Source organism: Euprymna scolopes, chromosome 20 (genome assembly GCF_053919585.1).
Source record: "Euprymna scolopes isolate OS-2025 chromosome 20, ASM5391958v1, whole genome shotgun sequence".
Taxonomy (NCBI): domain Eukaryota; kingdom Metazoa; phylum Mollusca; class Cephalopoda; order Sepiida; family Sepiolidae; genus Euprymna; species Euprymna scolopes.
Window position 1 is genome coordinate 111873165 of NC_136501.1, and position 22507 is coordinate 111895671.

The 22507-nt window shown below is 33.0% G+C and overlaps 1 protein-coding gene across 1 annotated transcript in view; it reads left to right on the forward strand.

Annotated features, from left to right (window-relative positions):
* Nucleotides 1–22507, forward strand: part of LOC145241563 (thrombospondin-type laminin G domain and EAR repeat-containing protein-like) — a 181472-nt gene that overhangs the window by 13045 nt on the left and 145920 nt on the right. The window contains exon 2 of the mRNA XM_080104634.1: nt 18665–18745. Coding sequence (XP_079960760.1) covers nt 18665–18745 — 81 coding nt within the window. The remainder of the gene's footprint in view (nt 1–18664; nt 18746–22507) is intronic.

A 22507-nucleotide genomic window follows, 5' to 3' on the forward strand; every position in this document is an offset into this window, starting at 1 on the left:
ATTAATAAGCGCCAAAAGTTCATGAAATGGCGAAAAGAAATGATAAAATCAAAAAAGATAAATCCTTTCATCTGGAGTTTTAATCTTTGATTTTTAATCCATCTTTTAGTTTGAAAAAAGAGGCTAAAGGAAAAACAAAGTAAACATGAATATATCTTCAAATTCGAGCGTTCTACCGGTTTCGTTCGGATCAACGAATGCACTCAGAAAAAGTTCAGATTTTAAATTCATCGAAATAACGGCAAAAACATAGGGGGGAAAAGACGCAAAATGTTTTAGACACGTTTTCTGTTGAGAGAGATTATGTCTAAAATTGACCAAAGTTTGTCTAAAATTGACCAAAGTTTGTCTAAAATTGATTAAAGTTTTTCTAAAATTGATTAAAATTTGTCTAAAATTGATTAAAGTTTGTCTAAAATTGATTAAAGTTTGTCTAAAATTGATTAAAGTTTGTCTAAAATTGATTAAAGTTTGTCTAAAATTGATTAAAGTTTGTCTAAAATTGACCAAAGTTTGTCTAAAATTGATTAAAGTTTGTCTAAAATTGATTAAAATTTGTCTAAAATTGATTAAAGTTTGTCTAAAATTGATTAAAGTTTGTCTAAAATTGATTAAAGTTTGTCTGAAATTGATTAAAGTTTGTCTAATTTGACACTGCGTACAATAGAATAAAAATAAACTTATGAACAACATTTTGTTTCCAGTCGTCTAAAACTTCTTACTACCGGACTGTCTGTTCAGAAACAAAATAGTGATTGCGCAACCTTTGCTTAACTAAACACAACATACGCAAGCACTTTTACAAGGTGTATCCATTGTCTCTGTCTGAAAGGAAGCCCTTTTATTTTATAGACACGTAGTTCGATATCAATATAAAAAATAAAAATAGGATCGGGTTAACGGAAGCAGAAATTAATGCTTGACACATTTTTGTCCTTTTTTTTTTTACTTCTGCATTTCGTATTCATCTGTTTTTTTTTTTTTTTTTTTTTTTTTTTGAGGCGAATTAAACGGGAAATGAAAGAAAAACATGTTTATGATCACGAAAATCGGCAGAGATGAACAATAACGTAGAAATAGGAGAAACCTTTGGAGAAAATACACCTTTACGTCAATTTATGGGAATTTTTTTAATATGAGAAAACGGCAGGAAATGGGAGGGATAGAAGAAAATATGGCGATTACAGAAACAACAAAAAAGAAAAATGACATTGCGTCCATGCGGAACAGCTGTGAGAAAGCGGCGACATTCGTCTTTTATTGCATTCTTTTTAATATATATATATATATATATATATATATATATATATATATATATATATATATATACACACGAGCAAACAGTTAATAAAACATGTAAAGAAACACTTTGAAATGAGTTAAAAAAAACATTTAATCTGAAAAGGAGACACATGATAAGTGGATAGTCCTTAATCCGCGGAGTTTCGAAGAAATACTTTCCTTCTCATTAGAGGGTAGGAATTAGCAAAATACGGGATCGGATTTTGCATGCAAAAGTATTTGATGAAACAACGAGTAAGTCAAAGATCTTACTTGAAAACAAAAAAAGTGAAGCCGAGGGAATATCGTGAAGAAAAAGGTGATTACACATTAATGGATAGTCTGGTGGAAGATAAATAATCCGGTGACGGTAAAATCCAAATATGTAACTTCAAGAAAGTTAATTGAATTTCCATTTGCACAAGTAAAATCCAAGGAAATCCCGTAATTGGAAGATGATCGATAATAATCCAAAGGCAGAAATCCATGGAAAAATTCACAAAAATGTGTACAAGGAAAAAAGGAAAAAATTCCAATAATATTAATAAAAGAAAAATAAGATATGCTTTTCATTCTACTGCCGATATATATATATATATATATATATATATATATATATATATATATATATATATATATATATAATTATTAAATACCTACAGACACTAGTGTTTCATCCTTTCGGGATTCTTCAGTGCAGGGTGTTACTACCAGTCGAACGATTCGAACCCCGCGACACGAGACATCTCTGGCTCGATTAGCGGAGGCCGTATCCATTCGGCTACTATTAACCGTGTGAAATAGCGTTGAATTTTAAACATTTTAATTTAAATGTTCATTACGTCAGACAGACAGTGAACAAATCGTTATACGATGATCTACGCATAAGAGCTAAATTGACCGACTTTTAATTCAACGGAATGTGCTCAACGATAAGAAACGAATTTCTTAAAGGGGCTGTCATATATATATATATATATATATATATATATATATATATATATAATGAATAAATGGCAAAAGACTATATTCCAAATTTCATGATGTTGACCATCTTATAATTTATTCCTTTAATTCAGTTTACATTTACAATTCTTGACAGTATCTGTTTCGTAGCGCAAAATCAATCACTTAATTATTATATCAATTAGTTAATCTATTTTGCCCTTAACTCACCAAAAGAAATAGCAACAATCAATCCGTCAAAAGGAAATAAAGTGCGTTTTGACATGATTAAAATCCGAAATTGGAAGAAAAGCTATAAATACCTTATAATATGTTTCCATTACGCCATTTTGCATTTTAAAAATAAAGTCACAAAACCCATCTATTCGTACTAATATGTTCTATAAATTTAGGAATATTCTGCCAAAATGTTCTATTTAGTAATTAGTAAAGTTATTAATTCTGATTAATGTACGAATACTTATGAAAATTACATAAATAAACTATTACACATGTGTGCATATACGAAACTAAACTAAACTAAAAACAGTTTATAATTTACGGTTATATTAAATTATTTATTAATTTGAATTTTAAACCATTCATAATTCAGTTTAATTAAAGATATAAATTATAAGATGGTCAACATCATGATTATAGTCTTTTGTCATTTATTCATTATATTGCTCTGTAATTACATTGAGCTTCTTAAATAAGGATTGGTATATATTATAAGAAAATAAAATATATTTCCACAAACTATATATATATATATATATATATATATATATATATATATATATATATATATATATATATATATATATATGGTAAAACTGATAATTAGTAAAAACCTGAAGAGAGTGCTCAATACTATTGCAGAGCAAATATGTGTTTTATTTTTTTATTACCGTTTTATCTGTTTGGTTACATATGTTTCAGATGTTGGATCATGTTTACGGTCCAACAGCCTCGTCAGACCTTACAGAAGTTGTTAGTATCAGTCAGGAAGAAGTGTTTTAGAAGAAATACAAAAAAAAAAAAAAAAGAGAAACGGTGGAGCGGTGAGGTAGGAGATAATAAGGGGGAGGGAGACGGGTATTGACAATATTTCAGTTTTGAGGGTTAAGATACATTAGATTGTAGTGTGTGTGTGTGTGTAGCAGATTCAGGTAGGCGTGGGTGGAGATATATGGATATAGGAAGGGGGAGGTGGAGAGAGGATTGTAAGAAAAGAAAAAAGGAAGAGGGTAAGGAGAGGAGGGGGGAAGTTTCAATTTTTAGGTTTTAAATTTTAACTGCCTTTTGCTTGTTCAGTAAGGTATATTAAGTAGATGAGAGAGAGAGGGAGAGCGAGAGGGAAAGAGAGGGAGAGCGAGAGGGAAAGAGAGGGAGAGAGAGGGAAAGGGTTAGTGTAGATGTCATGTCTTTTGACAGGTACAGGGTTCATTTAAAATTTTCGTAGTCGCTATACGTCGACTTGTCCATTTCAGTTTACAATGGGTTGTATTTTTTTAATAATACATACGTTAACGCACGCGCAAATATGCATGCATACATATACATATATATGTAGATTTCTATACATCCGTATATAGACGCATACGCACACACACATATATATAAACAATGTATATACAGACATACATGGATCCATATGCAGACATACATACACATACACACAACTCTTATACCCATATACACACTCACAAATATATATAAACACACACACACACACACACACATATATATACACCTATCTATATACATATATGTATCAGGTTGAAGAATACCCTCCGTCGTAACAACTACCCCGATTGATTACTGTACACGGAATAACCCTTAGTGGCTTCCGGGCCTTGATAAGTGGTGACCCTCCATGTAAAGAAAAACACACACACACACACTCTCTCTTCTCTCTTTTTCTCTCTCTCTCTCTCTCTCTCTCTCTCTCTCTCTATATATATATATATATATATATATTTATATAAACATATATCTATATATTTTTATAGACAGATAAATAAACAGATAGATAGATAGATAAATAGATAGATAGATAGATAGATAGATATACTGGTAATTGTCTGCATCACCCATACAGTATCAAACATGGAATCGCACGCTGCTTACAACATCGAGCAGAGACAATAAGTAGCGATACCATTACATACCACCAAGAAATGGCCAGGTTGAAGAATAACCTCCGTCGTAACAACTACCCCAATAGCATACTATCCACCAGACGTGTTAATAGTATAAGAGAGGAGAATGAAACCCAAAAACCTCCAATGGTCTGCCTACCATACATATGAGGCATCTCCGAAAAGATTCAGAGAATATGTGCCCCCTACAACATCAGGACGATATTCAAGAGCGCGTCAACACTCAGACGACACCTGGTATGAGTGAAGCCCCGCATGGAGGAGAAAATGACCAAAAACTGCATATACTCCATCCCATGCAGTTGCAGAAAGGTTTACAAGGGTGAAACATGCCGCCCCTTTGAAGTAAGGGTGGAAGAACACCGAAAAGCGGTAACTAAAGGGGAGACGGAAAAATCTGGTATAGCCAACTATGTCTGGATGGAGAGGGGGGACCATCGCCCCCTATGAGATGAAGTAAAAATAATAAACAGAGAGACCCACTGAAAAGTGAGAAAACTTAAAGAAACAGCTCACATGCTCGGACATAACAACCTACTGAGCAAACCAAGCATAGAGCTGAATGCAATTTGGACACCTCTGATAGAGAGAGAAAACCTTGAATAACAACATAGGTTTAACATTAAGAAAAACCAACTAAGAATTGTCCTAGTGACATATGGCCGAGTGGTCCTAGACGTTGTATCAAAGTTTACAGTTTGCTGAGTTCAATCCTGAACGAAGGCAGTGAAAAGTAACATTCAAAACATAGAATGTCCCAGAGCCTAGCTGGAGTCCGAACACGGTACCCCCGTAATAATAATAAAGGGTTGGGTTTGAGACTCCTAACAAACGGTTCCCCAGCTCGATACAAAACATGTATGATGAAGGCCGGAGGGCAAAACGGCCGAAACGTTGTGACTATAACAACCAAGATGAGGAAGTCAGTCCTTATCGAAGGCCTTTGATTTATCATCTGTTGTAGATCTAGCATATTGTATGTCACTAAGAAGGTTATTTCTGCTGAGGTGGTTGACTACTTCTGTATTTAATATGGATTCCAGCAGCTTACTCACACAGGAGAGAGGGAGATGATTTATCACCTGAATTCTTAAATACAGGGTATACTGATGAGGTTTTCCAGCACTTCTTAAGGCAACGCTTAAATAGTTTTGTAAGTATGGGGGCAAGTTCTGGTTGAAGCTTTTTCAACACTATAATTGGAATGCCGTTAGTTGCTTTACTGGAATCAAGGTTCTTGATTAGCTTGGCGACCTCACGCACAGATATTTGTATGTTGCATAGCGTCTGTTATAGGAGGAAATACGGGAAGTTGATGGCCTTCGTCGCATAGAGTAGAATTAGCTGCAAAGTTCTTGGCAAATAGTTTGGCCTTGTCTGATGCTGACGAGATGACTTCAGGTCCATTGATGATGGTTGGGATAGAACGCACGCTTCTGTTTAGGATCCTGTTTGCTATTTGACAAAACTGGTGGGAACCAAGCCGCTGCTCAGCTACTTTGGATCTAACGGACTAAGCATATAGCTCTCTTGTATTTTTTATTACACTTTTACAGTGGTTGCTGGCAGCTTTAGTCTCAGTACATCTATTACGTTGGTAGCTACGGAAAAAGTGATTTCTATGCGCGATGGAGAACCATGGCTGGCTGTTGGGTTTTTGTTGAAATTCTTTTGATGGTATGAATCGGTCTATGCCTACAATTAACCATTCGGTCAGGCCTGATACTATAGAGGACATATCCTTTTTAAACATGGAATGCAGAGGTAGATCAGATATAAATGTACGGAAGCTATCCCAGTCAGCCATAGAGTATCGATATACAGTACTGAGAGGTAGTCTGAAGACTTATTACATTTCATTTTTATCTTAACTGATACAACGGAATGGCCGGAGGATCCCAAAAGTGCTCAAACATTCAAAAAACTTGCCAAACATTAAAAAAAATACTAGACTAGCTACAAACACTACATACGGTTTCCCCATTTTCTATCTATGCCTTAATCTAAACGCAGATTCCACGAACAAAGCACCTTTCCCAGAACTGCCCGTCTGTGAAACACTGTTCCGGTGACCTGCTTCCCAGTTGAATACAACATGGTAGCCTTCAAGTCCAATGTAAACAAGTTTTTGTTTAACCGTCCCCATAAATAATCAAATTTTACCCAATTTAAACCATAAACGATTACTACACTACCATCTTACATTCATTAACCCTTATCCTCGAGTGGCCTTCGGACCTTGATAAGTGGTGACTCTCGAGTAAAAGAAAAGTAAATATCAATTCTGATAAAATATTATTATTAAAAACTATTCTGTGACATGTTAGCATAGAAAATTATCAGTATTGGGACGATTAATTGAAATCGAAAAAATTGAAACTTATTGAGGCATCAGAAACGGAATAATTTGTGCCTATTTTCCGATGCTGAAAACGATTCTTTTAATTGCATTTTTTAAAAAGTTGTTTTGGTTTTCAAATGGTAAATATTTATTGATTTACAAACTACGAGTAAAACTAAAATGTACATATCACATCGATTTTTACACACACACACACACACACACACACACACACACACACACACACACACACACACACACACACACACACATTCAGCTTTATATTATATATATATACATATGTGTGTGTGTGTGTGTGTGTGTGTGTGATAATCCCTTTTTACCTACTTCCATGGCAGGTGCTCGTCTGAACTCCAATCTCTGGTCCCCCCTCGCCAATCTTTCACGAAAAACACCCGTCTAGCTGAATCCACTGTCAAAAACTTTCCCCACTCTTTATCTATGCCTAAATCAAAATGCGGATTCCATGAACAAAGCTTCTTTCTTAGAATTGCACGCCTGTGAAACTCTGTTCCATCTGCTTGCTTCCCACCTGACTACAACCTGGATGTGTTCAAGTCCAACGTAAAAAAATTCCTGATGAACTGCCCCCTTAAGTAGACACTTTATCAAATCTCCACACTAACGTACTTTATTTACAATAACCCTTATCCCTGAGTGGCTTCCGGGCCTTGATAAGTGGTGACCACCTTGTAAAAACAAAAGCATTATATATATATATATAGTCTTGGAAGTTTTTAACCTTTAAAACTATACAAAAAAAAATTATCATTCGTTAGAAAACCATTTAGTTAGTAAGTCATTCAATCACCTACAATCACTGTATAAACTTGCTCTCTCGAATTCACTATAGTACCGATAATAATTTATTTTTAAAGAGATCATCAGTTGTTTACCATGAAACCCAGTTTTCAGGGATTTAAAAACAAAACAGTATATTACATCATGGCTTCCCAGCAGTGTTGATCAAACACCACCTCCCATAATCTTAGGGGAAAAAAATAGAAAAACATGTTACAAATATTAGATCTAGTTTCCTATTCTTAATTATTTTATCTTACCTATTCATGTTTAAAAAATTGATTTTCTTTCCTGTGAGATTCTTCTGTTTCCAAATTCAAAATATATTTTTTATCAGTCTTGTATTTATAAGATTAGGATTAATCCATTTGACTACCTATCACCCCCACTATGATTAGTATTTTGTATATTTACATTCGTATTTATTGAAAATTATATATATATATATATATATATATATATATATATATATATATACATATATATATATATATACATATATATATATATATATATACATATATATATATATATATATATATATATACATATATATATATATATACATATATATATATATATATATATATATACATATATATATATAAGAACAAGTAGTTAATAAAACATGTTAAAAACACTTTAAAAAAGAGTTAAAAACATATTTAATTTAAAAAAAAAGAAACACTAAATAAGAAAATCCATTTAAAAAACTCCACTTATTTAGTGTTTCCTTTTTTCAAATTAAATATGTTTTTAACTCTTTTTTAAAGTGTTTTTTTAACATGTTTTATTAACTACTTGTTCTTATTATAAGCTCTATCTCCTATTTGGTTTTATCGAGCTTTTACATCTGGTTGAGATTACTTTATAAATATTGATTCTTTAATATTTATAATTTACTTTAGTTTTACCATCTTGATCATTTTCGTAAACTTAACTGTAATTCTTATTTTATATATATATATATATATATATATATATATATATATATATATATATATATATATATATAAGCTGGACTCCCGGCGTTGCCCGGTCGTATAGTACGTTTAATATGATATTTTAATTTATGCAGATTGCGTATGTATGTTTTTAGAATCAATCCTCTGTTGATTATTATATATTACGAGGAATAATTAGCAAAAAAAAAAAAAATAAATAAATAAAAAATGAATAAATAAAAATAAAAAAAAAAATAAATAAAAAAAAAAAAAAAATAAATAAAAAAAAAAAAATAAAATAAAAATAAAAAATAAAATAAAATAAATAAAAATTAAAATAAATAATAATAACGTATCTTGCAAATGGAGGCATGGGGGAGGGGTTTCCAATACTTCGACCAGTGACAATCATCACTTATCAAGGCCCGGAAGCCACTCAGGGATAAGGGTTATTGCAAGTACATTACGTTAGTGTGGAGATTTGATGAAGTGTTTACTTAAGGGGGCGGTTCATTAGGAATTTGTTAACGTTGGACTTGAACACATCCAAGTTGTAGTCCGGTGGGAAGCAGGCAGACGGAACAGAGTTCCACAGGCGTGCAGTTCTAAGAAAGAAGCTTTGTTCATGGAATCCACGTTATGATTTAGGCACAGATATAGAGTGAGGGAAATTTTTGACAGTGGATTCAGCTAGACGGGTGTTTTTCGTGAAAGATTGGCGAGGGGGGACCAGAGATTGGAGTTCAGACGAGCACCTGCCATGGAAGTAGGTAAAAAAGGGATTATCACACACACACACACATATGTATATCTATATATAATATAAAGCTGAATGTGTGTGTGTGTGTGTGTGTGTGTGTGTGTGGTCACGAATAGGCTCCGATATAGTTGACTATTTTAAAAAACTGATTACATATAATAATAGAAGATGTATCGAGACACAGGAATGGGTATATTTAATCTGGCAGAACGGTGGTTCATTAAAATTGTGGGGGGGGGGGTCTGCGTTCGCGCCTGGTCCACAAAGTATGGAAATAAAAAATTAAAAAAAACGTTTACAAGTGTTTTTGATATAGATGTACATAAGAATACTTTGATAAGTATGTTTTAACTTAAATAGGGATGGTATAATAAAATTGTGGGGTCTGCGTTCACGCCTGACCTCCATAGAATGGAAATAGGCACAAACTTTAATAAATACTTTTCATATCTATCTGCGTAAGTATACTTTGATAATTATGTTTCAGTTTTATGGTATAATAAAGTTATGGGGTGTTCGTTCGTGCTTGGCCTCCATAGAATGGAAATATGTCACAAAGTTTAACAAGGTTTTTTAATATAGATCCACAGAATATTGTGATAAGTGTTTCAGTGTGAACAGGTATGGTATTATAAATTATGAGGTTTATCTATGTTATTTTTACTTTCATCATATTTTGCTTTGGTTTTGATACCCCCAAATTCAACCCAAATTTACAACTCTTCCTTTTCATAACCTATCATACTTTCATAAACCAGAGTCCATTTTCTGTAGACTGTTTTTGAACCCAGTCAACGACGGGTACATTTGCTAGTATATATATATATATGTGTGTGTGTGTGTGTGTGTGTGTGTGTGTGTGTGTGTGAGTGCGTGTGTGTGTGTGTGTCTGTGAGTGCGTGTGTGTGTGCGTGCGTGTGTGCGTGTGTGTGTGTGTGTGTGTATAAGAGAAAAGAAATTAAACCTGATTTTTCTTTTTTTCAGAAATCGTCCATTTTTTATTTTGGACGTAAACAAATAATATTTTTATTTATTTATTTATTTAGTTATTTATTTATTTTATGTTTTTTATATATATATATATATATATATATATATATATATATATATATATATATACATATATATATAACAAAATTGAATCCTCCAATACTCTGGTAAGTTTCGAACACGCGACCTGCTGTGTATTAAGCAATCGTAATAACCACTGCATCACGCAACCTTAACGACCTACTAATATTTCATGTACAATTAACCAAAATTACAAAAATATTTTTTTTAAAGATCGATTATTATATCAAAATATATAAAATAATATATCAAATGAATGAGAAAAATAGGAAAAATATTATTATCATTATTGCAAAAGAATTCATTAAATATTTTGTGAGTAAATTTATGTGGTATACCTGAAACTTATTTTCATCGCAGTTGAACTTAGCTTCGACACAACATTTTGCTGAGTCTCGCAATATATATCTATATATTTATAAAAGTGAACATGTCTGTGTACTCTGTCAATTTTCAACGATTTGACTTTTGAAAACTCTACCAAACTCCTCCGCCAATTTTGGTCGAAGGTTTAATCGTTGAACTTTGACCCCTTGACAGCCAAATTTCTGGCCGAAAACCGATTAAAAAGATTTTTCCGAACCTCAATACCCCTTAAATTATAATTAAATCTCGAGTCTGTAGACTGAAAATTGACAGAGTAGTTTGGTAGGGAAACGTACACACACATACACACAGACAATTTCACTCGCCCCCAAATATTTTACTCGTTCGACTTTGTCTTTGTTCAGTCAATAATAGTAAATAATTTTACAACAATTCAAGAAATTACCGTGTGTATAATTTAACAAGAAAATACTTGTTTAACTCTTGTAAATCAACTATTTTATTACTACAAACATTTCAGTAAATATTCAACAAAACTTTAAAATGCAACACCAGTTTCTTTATATAGCATCATTCATATTATTGTTCCATAGAAATAAGAATCATTTCTTCGGATGCTGAGACGTAGTATCAAAATGACAATTGAAATATAAATAATTTAAGACTGTGTTTATTGGTACCGTTAGAAAACGAATATATCTAACTTTATACACAAAGAAAACATAATGTAAAATCACACCCTTGAAATAAATATATTTTAAATGCAAAACAAATAACAGAAATTAATTTTTTCATTAAAACGTTTCAATATGAAGTCTCTAATTGAAAAATATTCTGAAACACACAATCATCCCAGCAGCTCAAAAGAATCATAAATAGTTACTTACAATAATTACTGAACAAAACTCAAAGCGAGATCATAATAAAAATAGACATTTAGCATCATATAGCATTGAACATTTGAGCGAAATTTATATAGATCAACCTAGTAATTAAATAGCTTTGTTAATGAAACAATAAAGGTTTTTTATACATTTATTCTATATTTTTATTTTTTACAAGGCAAGTCGAAATATTATAACATGTTACTAATAATCAGCCATCTTGATATTTTTATGTGTTTACATTTTTATAATTCATGTCCAGATTTGTTTATATCCTGATACATTTCTAACGTCCCTGGAATAAATAATGTTTGTTTACGAAGAAACAAAACTTAAAGGAAAACTGATTACTTACTTGTATAATTTAATTTTCGGTACGTGCTTGACGGAACGATGCGTTTTTTCCTCTTTCAAATGTTCGTCTTTACTTTTGTAAGCATGAAGTGTATGTAGTTGTAGCGTCGAAGAATTTTTTTTCCAAATGAATTTCAAAATCAGAGATCTAAATAAAGGCGACATTTTGACTACACGCGGAATGTGTAAATTTGACCTCTTGTTGACCTTTAGCGTGACCACTCTTTTTTCAATACGATATTCCAACGGTCTCACAGCTAGAGATGAAAGAATTCACAAATGATGAGACATAGGTCATTCTAAGTCACCGCATATTTGAGGGTCATAAAATAAATGAGTTTTTCCTGTTTATTTATTTAAAGAAATTTTATCGACTGGCGGGCGAGTGATTTACGACTTTTAGTCGCCCCAAGAAATTTTCAATCAACTGTGGCGACCGGTCGTGTAAAGTCTCAAAGGCTGTATATATATATATATATATATATATATATATATATATATATATATATATATATATATAGCAGTTCAATGTTTCAGATAAAGGAATATAAGGGAAAGCCTGGCTACCAAGCATTCAGTCTGAGTGTTTGGTTACATTGTGCGTATGAATTGTATGCAACTGTCTAAAATCCAAATGTTCGAAATGTTTTTGCACTTGAAGATGCGAAATGTTAAAGGGATTATTTTCTTTTCATTGCTAGAAGGATACGTAATATCCTATCATTAATTTTGAGCTTGGGACGGACAATGAAGCCCATTTAGGGTAAGTGTCCCTCCTCCTTTTCAGCGAATGACAATACGGCATCTAAGATTGAAAGTGAGGCTGACACCGGGTGCGAAAACACGATACAGACGAGAAACACTTTAAATGTAATTTTATTCTAAATAAATAAATAAATAAAATAAAAAAATAAAAAACGCCCATGCTTTGTCAAGGACGAGGAGGATGAGTCGTAAGATGCTTTTATAACTGTCAAATTTAATACTAATTGTCATGTCAACTATGAGAGTTGGTGGTCTTCACCGATGCAACTAATTACAAACACTTAACAATCGGTTGATGAAGCAGGTTCATATTCTACAGACGATGGCACGCAACACCAGGTATGGCAAACCCATTCCTACACCATGCGTTGATTGTTTATTCACGTTTAATTTAAATGCACAACAGTTTATCTTTTTTTGGTTTACTAACGTGTGCTAACTTGAACAAACACTGTCCGTTAAATAACAAGTAAAAGGCAGTCAACTAGCGTTTATGCTCGTTCGAACACTCTAGATTGTCTAATTCGGCATTTAAGATGTATAGATAGCTAGATCAATCTAAATTTCTCTTCTGTTCCACAACTACATGCCAGGTTAATTCACCAATGCTTAACATTAGTATTATCTATCTATCTATCTATTCTATACTCTTATAAATTCGTTTTTTTTTTCGTGTATGTATTGATATTCATACTAAAATCCCTTCCGCTATTTATTTTAAAAGAAAATACAATGTTGTTATATATGGGTCGTAGAATTGCATTCACTAGCAAAAGATCTAACTAATTTGCATATTCTTTTAAACATCCACTTTAATTAATTCCCTATTAGTTTCTTCGGTTTTCTTACGGAGTGATCATTTTTAGTTAAATATTTAGTACAATTATATTCACACAGTTGTTCTACATTATTTATACTTGCATAATATTTGCGTAAAAAGTTTATAGTAAACACAAAATTGTTTCCATTATATTTATGTATACGTATATATATCTGTTTAAAAATTTTGCCTACCAAACTCCGCCTAGAGTTTTTGGTCTGCAGACATGAAACTGCATATATAAGGTATATGAATCCATGCGAAACATTATATTTGGGTTTTAGTCAGGGAAAATCGGTGCAAAAGTGTGAAAATTAAAAAAAAATGAAATTTGCCAGGTGAAGGTCGAACGCCGGCATTACGAACCCCTAACGTAGTAGCTATTGGTTCATGTTGTAATTTTTAGCCTCGCAGTAAATATGCCTTCAGAGCCCAGTCATTGGCGGCAGAGGCAAAAATAAATCGTAAGCTGAACATTTTGGTTTCGATTCTCGGTAGTGGCACACGAGTTTTTTTTTTCTTTTAACTTTTTAAATCAATAATATATATTGCGTCCAATCTATCTATTATCTATATATCTATAAAAGTGAACGTGTCTGTCTGTCTGTCTGTCTGTCTGTGTGTCTGTCTGTCTGTGTACATTTCCCTACGCAATAACTCTGTCAATTTTTAGTCTATAGACTCGAAATTTGAAATACCGGGTACTGAGATTTGGGAAAATCGATGTGACGGGTGTCAGCCAGAAATTTGGCTGTTAAGGGGTCAAATTTCAACGATTTGACCTTTAAGAACTCTACCAAACTCCTCCGACAATTTTGGGTCTACACCCTTGAAATTTTAGATATAGGTTCCGTGGACATGGATCTAACGTAATAACTTGATTTGAGCCCAAAACAATAAATTTTCAGGGGTCATAATAGGGGTCAAAGTTTAAAAAATTACCCCCCTTTTTTTTTTTTGCTCAGCATACACCTCTAAACACCCGGGCAACGCCGGGCACCCATGCTAGTATATATATAAACGTGAACGTGTCTGTGTGTGTATGTGTGTTTGTGCGTCTGTGTATATTTTCCTACGCAATAACTCTGTCAATTTTAAATCTACAGACTCTAAATTTGATGTACAGGGTACTGAGATTTGGAAAAAATATTTGTAATTGGTTTTCGGCACGAAATGTGGCTGTTAACCGATCAAAGTTCAACGATTTGGCCTTTGAGAACTCTACCAAACTCCTCCGACAATTTTGGGTCTAAACACTTGAAATTTTAGACATAGGTTCCTTGGACAGGGATCTAACTTAATAACTTGATTTGAACCCAAAACAATAAATGTTAAGGGGTCATAATAGGGGTCAAAGTTACGAAAAATTGACCATTTTTGTTGTTTTTTTTTGCTCAACATACACCGCAAAACAACCGGGTAACGCCGGGCTGAAATGCTAGTATATCTATAAAAGTGAAAGTGTGTGTGTGTGTGTGTGTGTGTGTGTCTATCTGTCTGTGTACATTTCCCTACGCAATAACTCTGTCAATTTTCAGTCTACAGACTCGAAATTTGATATATAGGATATTGAAATTTGAGAAAATCTTTATCATCCATTGTTGGACAGAAATTTGGCTGTTAAGGGGTCAAAGTTCAATGATTTGACCTTTGAGAACTCTACCAAACTCCTCCGCTTATTTTGGGCTTAAACACTTGAAATTTTAGATATAGGCTCCTTGGACATGGATCTAACTTAATAACTTGATTTGAGCCCAAAACAATAAATGTTAAAAGGTCATAATAGGGGTCAAAGTTACAAAAATTTTTTCTTCTGCGGTCTCTACAAAATGACAATTTCTGGTTTAAACATTTGAAATTTTACATAAAGGGTATTCAGAGATAGGGCAAGCTTTTTAATCGGTTTGGGTCGAAAATTTTTAGTTACCAATATATAAATGTATATATGTATTATGTATGTATGTATGTAGGTATGTATGTATGTTTGCATGTCTGCCTAAAACTTTCGACAGAGGCGGCGGATTTTTACAAAATCAGTATCATTTTGAAGTTTGACCTTTCCGACGACAAATATTTAAAAATTGGCTAAAAACATTAATATCTTCATCTTCAGCTGGGTACTTTTCTTCGGGGAGGGGTCATTTTTTTCGCCGATATTTTCGAAAGTCATCCTCTCCTTTCGATTGTCTAGCCATAATTTAAACCTACGTCACTTCAAGTTTGGCGGTGGTCGTAACAGCAAAAACATCAGTTTTTTCCCCGTTCTTTTCTTCCTTTGCGGTACGGGTTCGAGCCTGCCTTCCTACTGCAACTTTTTTTTTTTTTTTTTTTTTTTGCTTAACATACACATCCAAACACCCGGGCAACGCCGGGCTAAAATGCTAGTTTTTTTTATCAATCAAACCTGGCTAGCCCTGCTATCTATTAGAATACAGTTGTATTCCTGTCTGTCTGTTTGTTCACAGTTTAATTAAAGACACACTGTTTCACAAAATAACATTCCTTTCTATTAAAACATTTTAACATAAATAATATTAACTGTAAACAACAACAACAACAACAACAGTAATAATAATAATAATAATAATAATAATAATAATAATAATAATCGTTGACCAGCACATCTTTCAGTATCGTCCAGTCAATATCTAAAAACCGTAAAAACACATGCAATATATGCAAATGCAAACTACACTTGTAGGGGTTATCTAGAAAAGACGACATGATTCCATTTCCATTTGATAAAAACCGGGTTTGTTGCAGATCATCTACTAATTGGATCCTTCTATCATGTTTGAAAGTGACACAATGTTCAACGAGTGAGATCGGAGCCGCGCCGCTGTACAATTCATGATCTCTACCGATCCAAGTTATGACAACAGGACCATTGCCAGCACCCTCAAAATGCATCGCTAGATTGCCACGAATAACAGGAACGTGCCCAGGGTGACGAAAACAATGTTTCCTGCCACGGTTATGGTTTTTGGTGTGGTTTCAAGTGAGGGCCACATCATGTGACCTCACATCTTCGAAGTCGGCTTGAAAGTCAACACCAAAGTGTACCTGGATGTGCTGAAGAGTGTGGTGATCCCTGGTGTAATCTGGTGGGGCCGTTGGTAAACCGTGGGTGTGGCAGCAGGACTCAGTGCCAGCCCACAAATCCAAAGAGACTCAAGCTTGGTTTCAGAAGGAGTGCTACGACTTTGTACCCTTCTCTCACTGCCCCCTCTTCCCTCAACCTGAACCCGCTGGACTACTTTGTTTGGTCATACGTCGAAAACATCACCAACATGACCTCCCACAACACCAAAGCCAGCTTGATCGCCGCCATTTGCCGAGTATTCGCCGAGCTCCCGTCGGCGCTTGTGGAAAAAGCATGCTCCCAGTTCCGGACCCGTATCGAGGAGGTGATTGAAGCTGAAGGCGGCTACATTGAATAGATGTCAACTCTACTACATAATCAAGTTATCTGGATTGATTTTTTTCAATAAAAGTTTTAAAATAAAGCTTTAGTGTCATTTTCTTTCGGGCTACACTTTTTTCGTTCTATCCTTTGTGTGTGTGTGTGTGTGCGTGTGTGTGCGTGTGTCCGCACCCACGTGTGTGTGTCTCCCTCTCTCTCTTTCTCTCTTTCTCTCTTTCTTTCTTTCTCTCTCTCTCTCTCTCTCTCTCTCTCTCTCTCTCTCTCTCTCTCTATATATATATATATATATATATATATATATATATATATATAATTCCTTGGATTTTACTTGTACAAATGGAAATTCAATTAACTTTCTTGAAGTTTTACATTTGGATTTTACCGTCACTGGATTTTTTATCTTCCACCAGACTATCCATTCGTGTGTAATCACCTTTTTCTTCACCAAATTCCTTCTGCTTCACTTTTTTTGTTTTCAAGTAAGATCTTTGACTTACTTGTTGTTTCACCAAATACTTCTGCATGCAAAATCCGATCCAGCATTTTGCTAATTCCTACCCTCTGATGAGAAGGAAAGTATTTCTTCGAAACTCTGCGGATTAAGGACTATCCACTCATCTAGTGTTTCCTTTTCAGATTAAATATGTTTTTAACTCTTTTTCAAAGTGTTTTTTTTAACATGTTTTATTAACTGTTTGCTCTTATTATAAGCTCTATCTATTTGGTTTTATCGAGTTTTTACATCTGGTTGAGAATACTTTATAAATATTAATTCTTTAATATTTATAATATACTTTAGTTTTACCATCTTGGATCATTTTGGTAAATTTAATCGTAATTTATATATATATATATATATATATATATATATATATATATATATATATATATATATATATCTTTTTCAAAGTGTTTTTTAACATGTTTTATTAACTGTTTGCTCGTATATATATATATATATATATATATATATATATATATATATATCTTTTTCAAAGTGTTTTTTAACATGTTTTATTAACTGTTTGCTCGTATATATATATATATATATATATATATATATATATATATATATATATATATATATATATATATCTTTTTCAAAGTGTTTTTAACATGTTTTATTAACTGTTTGCTCGTATATATATATATATATATATATATATATATATATATATATATATATATATATATACATAAATAAAACACAAATAAATGTGTATAACTCATGGCCTTCAAACCTTCAGACTCCTTACACAATTTGTGCCTTCATTCTTTTTGCGACTGTTATCCTCATCTTCATAGTTGTTGTTTCATCAAGTTCCGGCCAACTCATCCTCTGGCCTTCTTCAGATGATTAACGGCGACGAGATAGAAATGCTGAGTCTTATAACTTATCTCCAGTAATTACTGCCTTCCATAGTTATTGTTATCTCATCACGTTTTGTTCCTTGCGCAGTGGATAGATGCATTGAGTTTCTACGGTTCCAGATGAGCATTTTCTAAAGATAGCAGTTTCAATCCTACTCAAGCAGGTTAGCTGGCCAAAAACGTGGCGAGGCAACAATAATGCAAGATACAGTTACAAGACTCAGCACTCCTATCCAATCGCGATTAATCACTTGAAGAAGGCCAGAGTATGAGTTGAAAATTTGGATAACAGTCTACAAAAAAGAATGAATGCAGAAATTATGAAGCTTCATCTCAAAGGATTAAAAACAAAAATACACAATGACCAACTATTTTTTCTTTGCTTTTCAGGAATGACGTCACTACTTTGGTGGTTCGCTTCTTTTATTTTCTCGAGTCACGCCGAAAATATATTTCCCCGACCTTGTACAGGTAAGTTTGATTAGTTTGATGTTCATTGTTTAAAGTCTCATGCGACTTTGATTCGTTTTATTGTCACAATTAGTTGCCATTTAAGAATGCGAATGTCGAGTATTCTCGTTTGGAGAAGAAGCAGCAGCAGCGAATGTTATTTTTACAAATCTGCTGGCGATCGAATGAACGTTGAAATCAGCGGGGTTTTTTCCAGCAAATCGCCCTGCAAAACATATTCACTCACTTAATAATCGCGCATTATATAAAAACCCATACGCAATGTTTGTAAGTGGTTTTCTACTTTTGATGCTGCAGGAACTGTTACACCCCCTCCCACACACACACATGGAGAACATCAATAAAATAATTAAAAAAAAACAATATAAAAATATATACTAATGCATATAGATTTACTCGTTTACTCAATAAGGATGATACAAGTAGAGTAAGTAAAAACTCTTTATACCATGGTATTTCGAAGCCTACTGCTTCTCATCAGAGGAGGAGAGAAGATGCTAGGCAACATAATAGGGATGCGGCGTATAGTGATGCATTATCCTAATTATTGAGCTTTGCATTATCCCGATAAGTCTTCCCTTAAAGAATCGAGCTTATTTTTAACTCCCCCATATATATATATACAGTGATGATCATATTTATTGGCACGGTAAAATAAAAGTTAAATTTTGTCTAATAAATTCTAAAAAAGGGATTAAATTAAAGAAAATAACAAAGTATATTATGTATTTTTAACTGGCCTTACCGATGCAGAAATCGGATTTTAGAAAAAATAAATAACAAAGGAACAACAAACATAATTGCAAAAAACCCTTGTTCAAAATTATTGGCACGATTTATTTAATAATCAATTGTATAGCCTTTGGCCTTGATTACCTTCCTCAGTCGATTTTCATAGTTTACAACCAAGTTGTTGCACTCTTCAGTAGTAATTTTAGCCCACTCTTCCTGACAATAATCCTCCAATTGAATAAGATTCTTAGGCTTCCTTTGCATTACCCTCAATTTTAATGTTCTCCATAAATTTTCAATTGGATTAAGGTCTGGGCTTTGTGATGGCCACTCCAAAACATTAATATGATTGTCCTCAAGCCATTTCTTAGTCAGTTTAGCCGAATGCTTTGCTTCATTATCTTGCATGAACCACCAACGACGACCAAGTGAGAGCTCTTTAGCAGAGTCTTTCAGGTTTTCATCCAATATTTTAACATAATCTTCCTTTTTTATGCTACCTGTGACCTTAACAAGTCGCCCTGGTCCAGAGGCAGCAAAGCATCCCCAAAACATCAAACTGCCTCCACCGTGCTTCACTGTGGGTATGGTGTTCTTAGGCAGGAAAGCTTCGCCAGATTTTCTGTAAATATAAGACACTTTATTATGGCCAAATAACTCTATTTTCGTTTCGTCAGTCCATAGAACACGTTTCCAGAATGCAACATCTTTATCAATATGACGTTTTGCAAAGACTAGCCTTGCTTTCAGGTGCATAGGCTTCAATAAGGGAGTCTTTCTCGGACGACATGCTTTTAAACCAGCTCTCTTCAAAACTCTACCAACTGTATGTCGAGATACATTCACTCCAGAGGTGCTCTGTTCATCAACAATCTCCCCAACAGAGATCCTTGGGTTTTGTTTTACTTGTCGAACAATTTTCCGTTCATCTCTTGGGGAAAGAATCCTTTTTCTCCCTCTACCCTCTAAACTCATAACGTGGCCTTGCGATTTGAACTTGTTTATTATGGCTCTAACAGTGGATTTGGGAAGGTTTAGCTTCTTTGAAATCTTATCATAGCCCTCCCCATTGGTATGGCATGCTACAACAAGCTTCCTGACGTCTTCGCTGTGTTCCTTAGTTTTAACCATGGCGATTGAAAATTATAATTTAGTCACTTATAATAGTTTAAATAAATGGCTATCTAAAAATTATCTGAAAAAAATTATTCACTGAATTAGCGTTAAACAAGCATAATATGGCTATAAAAAAGTTCAGAAAGCACGTAAACCGGAAATTGATTGATATTATACTGATACTAAAAGAAAAACAAAGCCGTGCCAATAATTTTGAACAAGGGTTTTTTGCAATTATGTTTGTTGTTCCTTTGTTATTTATTTTTTCTAAAATCCGATTGCTGCATCGGAAAGGCCAGTTAAAAATACATAATATACTTTGTTATTTTCTTTAATTTAATCCCTTTTTTAGAATTTATTAGACAAAATTTAACTTTTATTTTACCGTGCCAATAAATATGATCATCACTGTATATATATATATATATATATATATATATATATATATATATATATATATATATATATATATATATATATATATATATACGTGTGTGTGTATATATATATAAATATATATATACGTGTGTGTGTGTATATATATATATATATATACGTGTGTGTGTATATATATATATATATAAATATATATATATATATATACGTGTGTATATATATATATATAAATATATATAAATATATATATATATATATAATTATTTTAATACCTGCAGCTACTGTACGCATATATATATATATATATATATATATATATATATATATATATATATATATATATATATATATATTGTACATACTGTACGCATATATATATATATATATATATATATATATATATATATATATATATATATAATTTTTACTGTAATTATTTTTAATACCTGCAGACACAAATCAATGGTAAAAAGTTATATTCTCCTGAAGGTTAAAAGTTCAATCCTCAGTGTGGGCGACCGAAAAATACAATTGCAAATTACTTAGGACCTCTATTCAATGATGGCTGATGGAACGAGAGCATGTTACTCCCGTGAAGTAAATAAAGGTTTTTGTTGGAAATTCCGTCCAGATTCCCGAGTTCGACAGAAACATTCCTGTGATAGATAAGAAGAAGGTCGGAGGTTACATCGACCGAAACGTTGTGGAAATGACACTGAGGATGAGAACAGTAGTCCGATGAATCCAAATAGTACGAATAACGATGTGAGTTCATATAGAAACATTGTTTTCATTTGAATAAAATAAAATACGCATCAAGTGCGTTTGAAAGCCAAATCACAACGTAATATTAGGAAAATAAACAAATATTTTACTTGTTTGAAATTTATCACAAATATATTTCAGAGGTATACTCCATCTTCAGTGTGTTGTTTTGTTTCTTTTTTTCTGTGCCTAAATCAAAACATAGATTCCATGAACAAAGCTTCTTTCTTAGAACTGCACGCCTGTGGAACTCTCTTCCGTTTTTTGCTTGTTTCCCACCTGACTACAAGTTGGATGTCTTCAAGTCCAACATAAACAAATTCCTGACAAACCACCCCCTTAAGTATGACACTTTATCAAATCTCCATTACTAACGATTACTATGCTATTATCCCATTGATTACTGTACACGCAATAACCCTTATCCCCGAGTGGCTTCCGGGTCTTGATAAGTGGTGACTACTATGTGAAAAAAAAGAGCCGCGCGTTGTATCTAGCGGTTGTATTTTGAAATGTTTGAACTGTGCAAGAATAACGTCAAGGATTAAATTCATATAAAAAGTTGTTTTAATTTGAATAAAATAAAATACGCATCAAGTGCACTTGAAAGCCAAATGACAACGTAATATTAGGAAAATAAACAAATATTTTACTTGTTTAAAATTTATCACAAATATATTTCGGAGGTATACTCCATCTTCAGTGTATTGTTTTGTTTCTTTTTCTTCTTCTTTGCAATGTTGCAAATTTGGA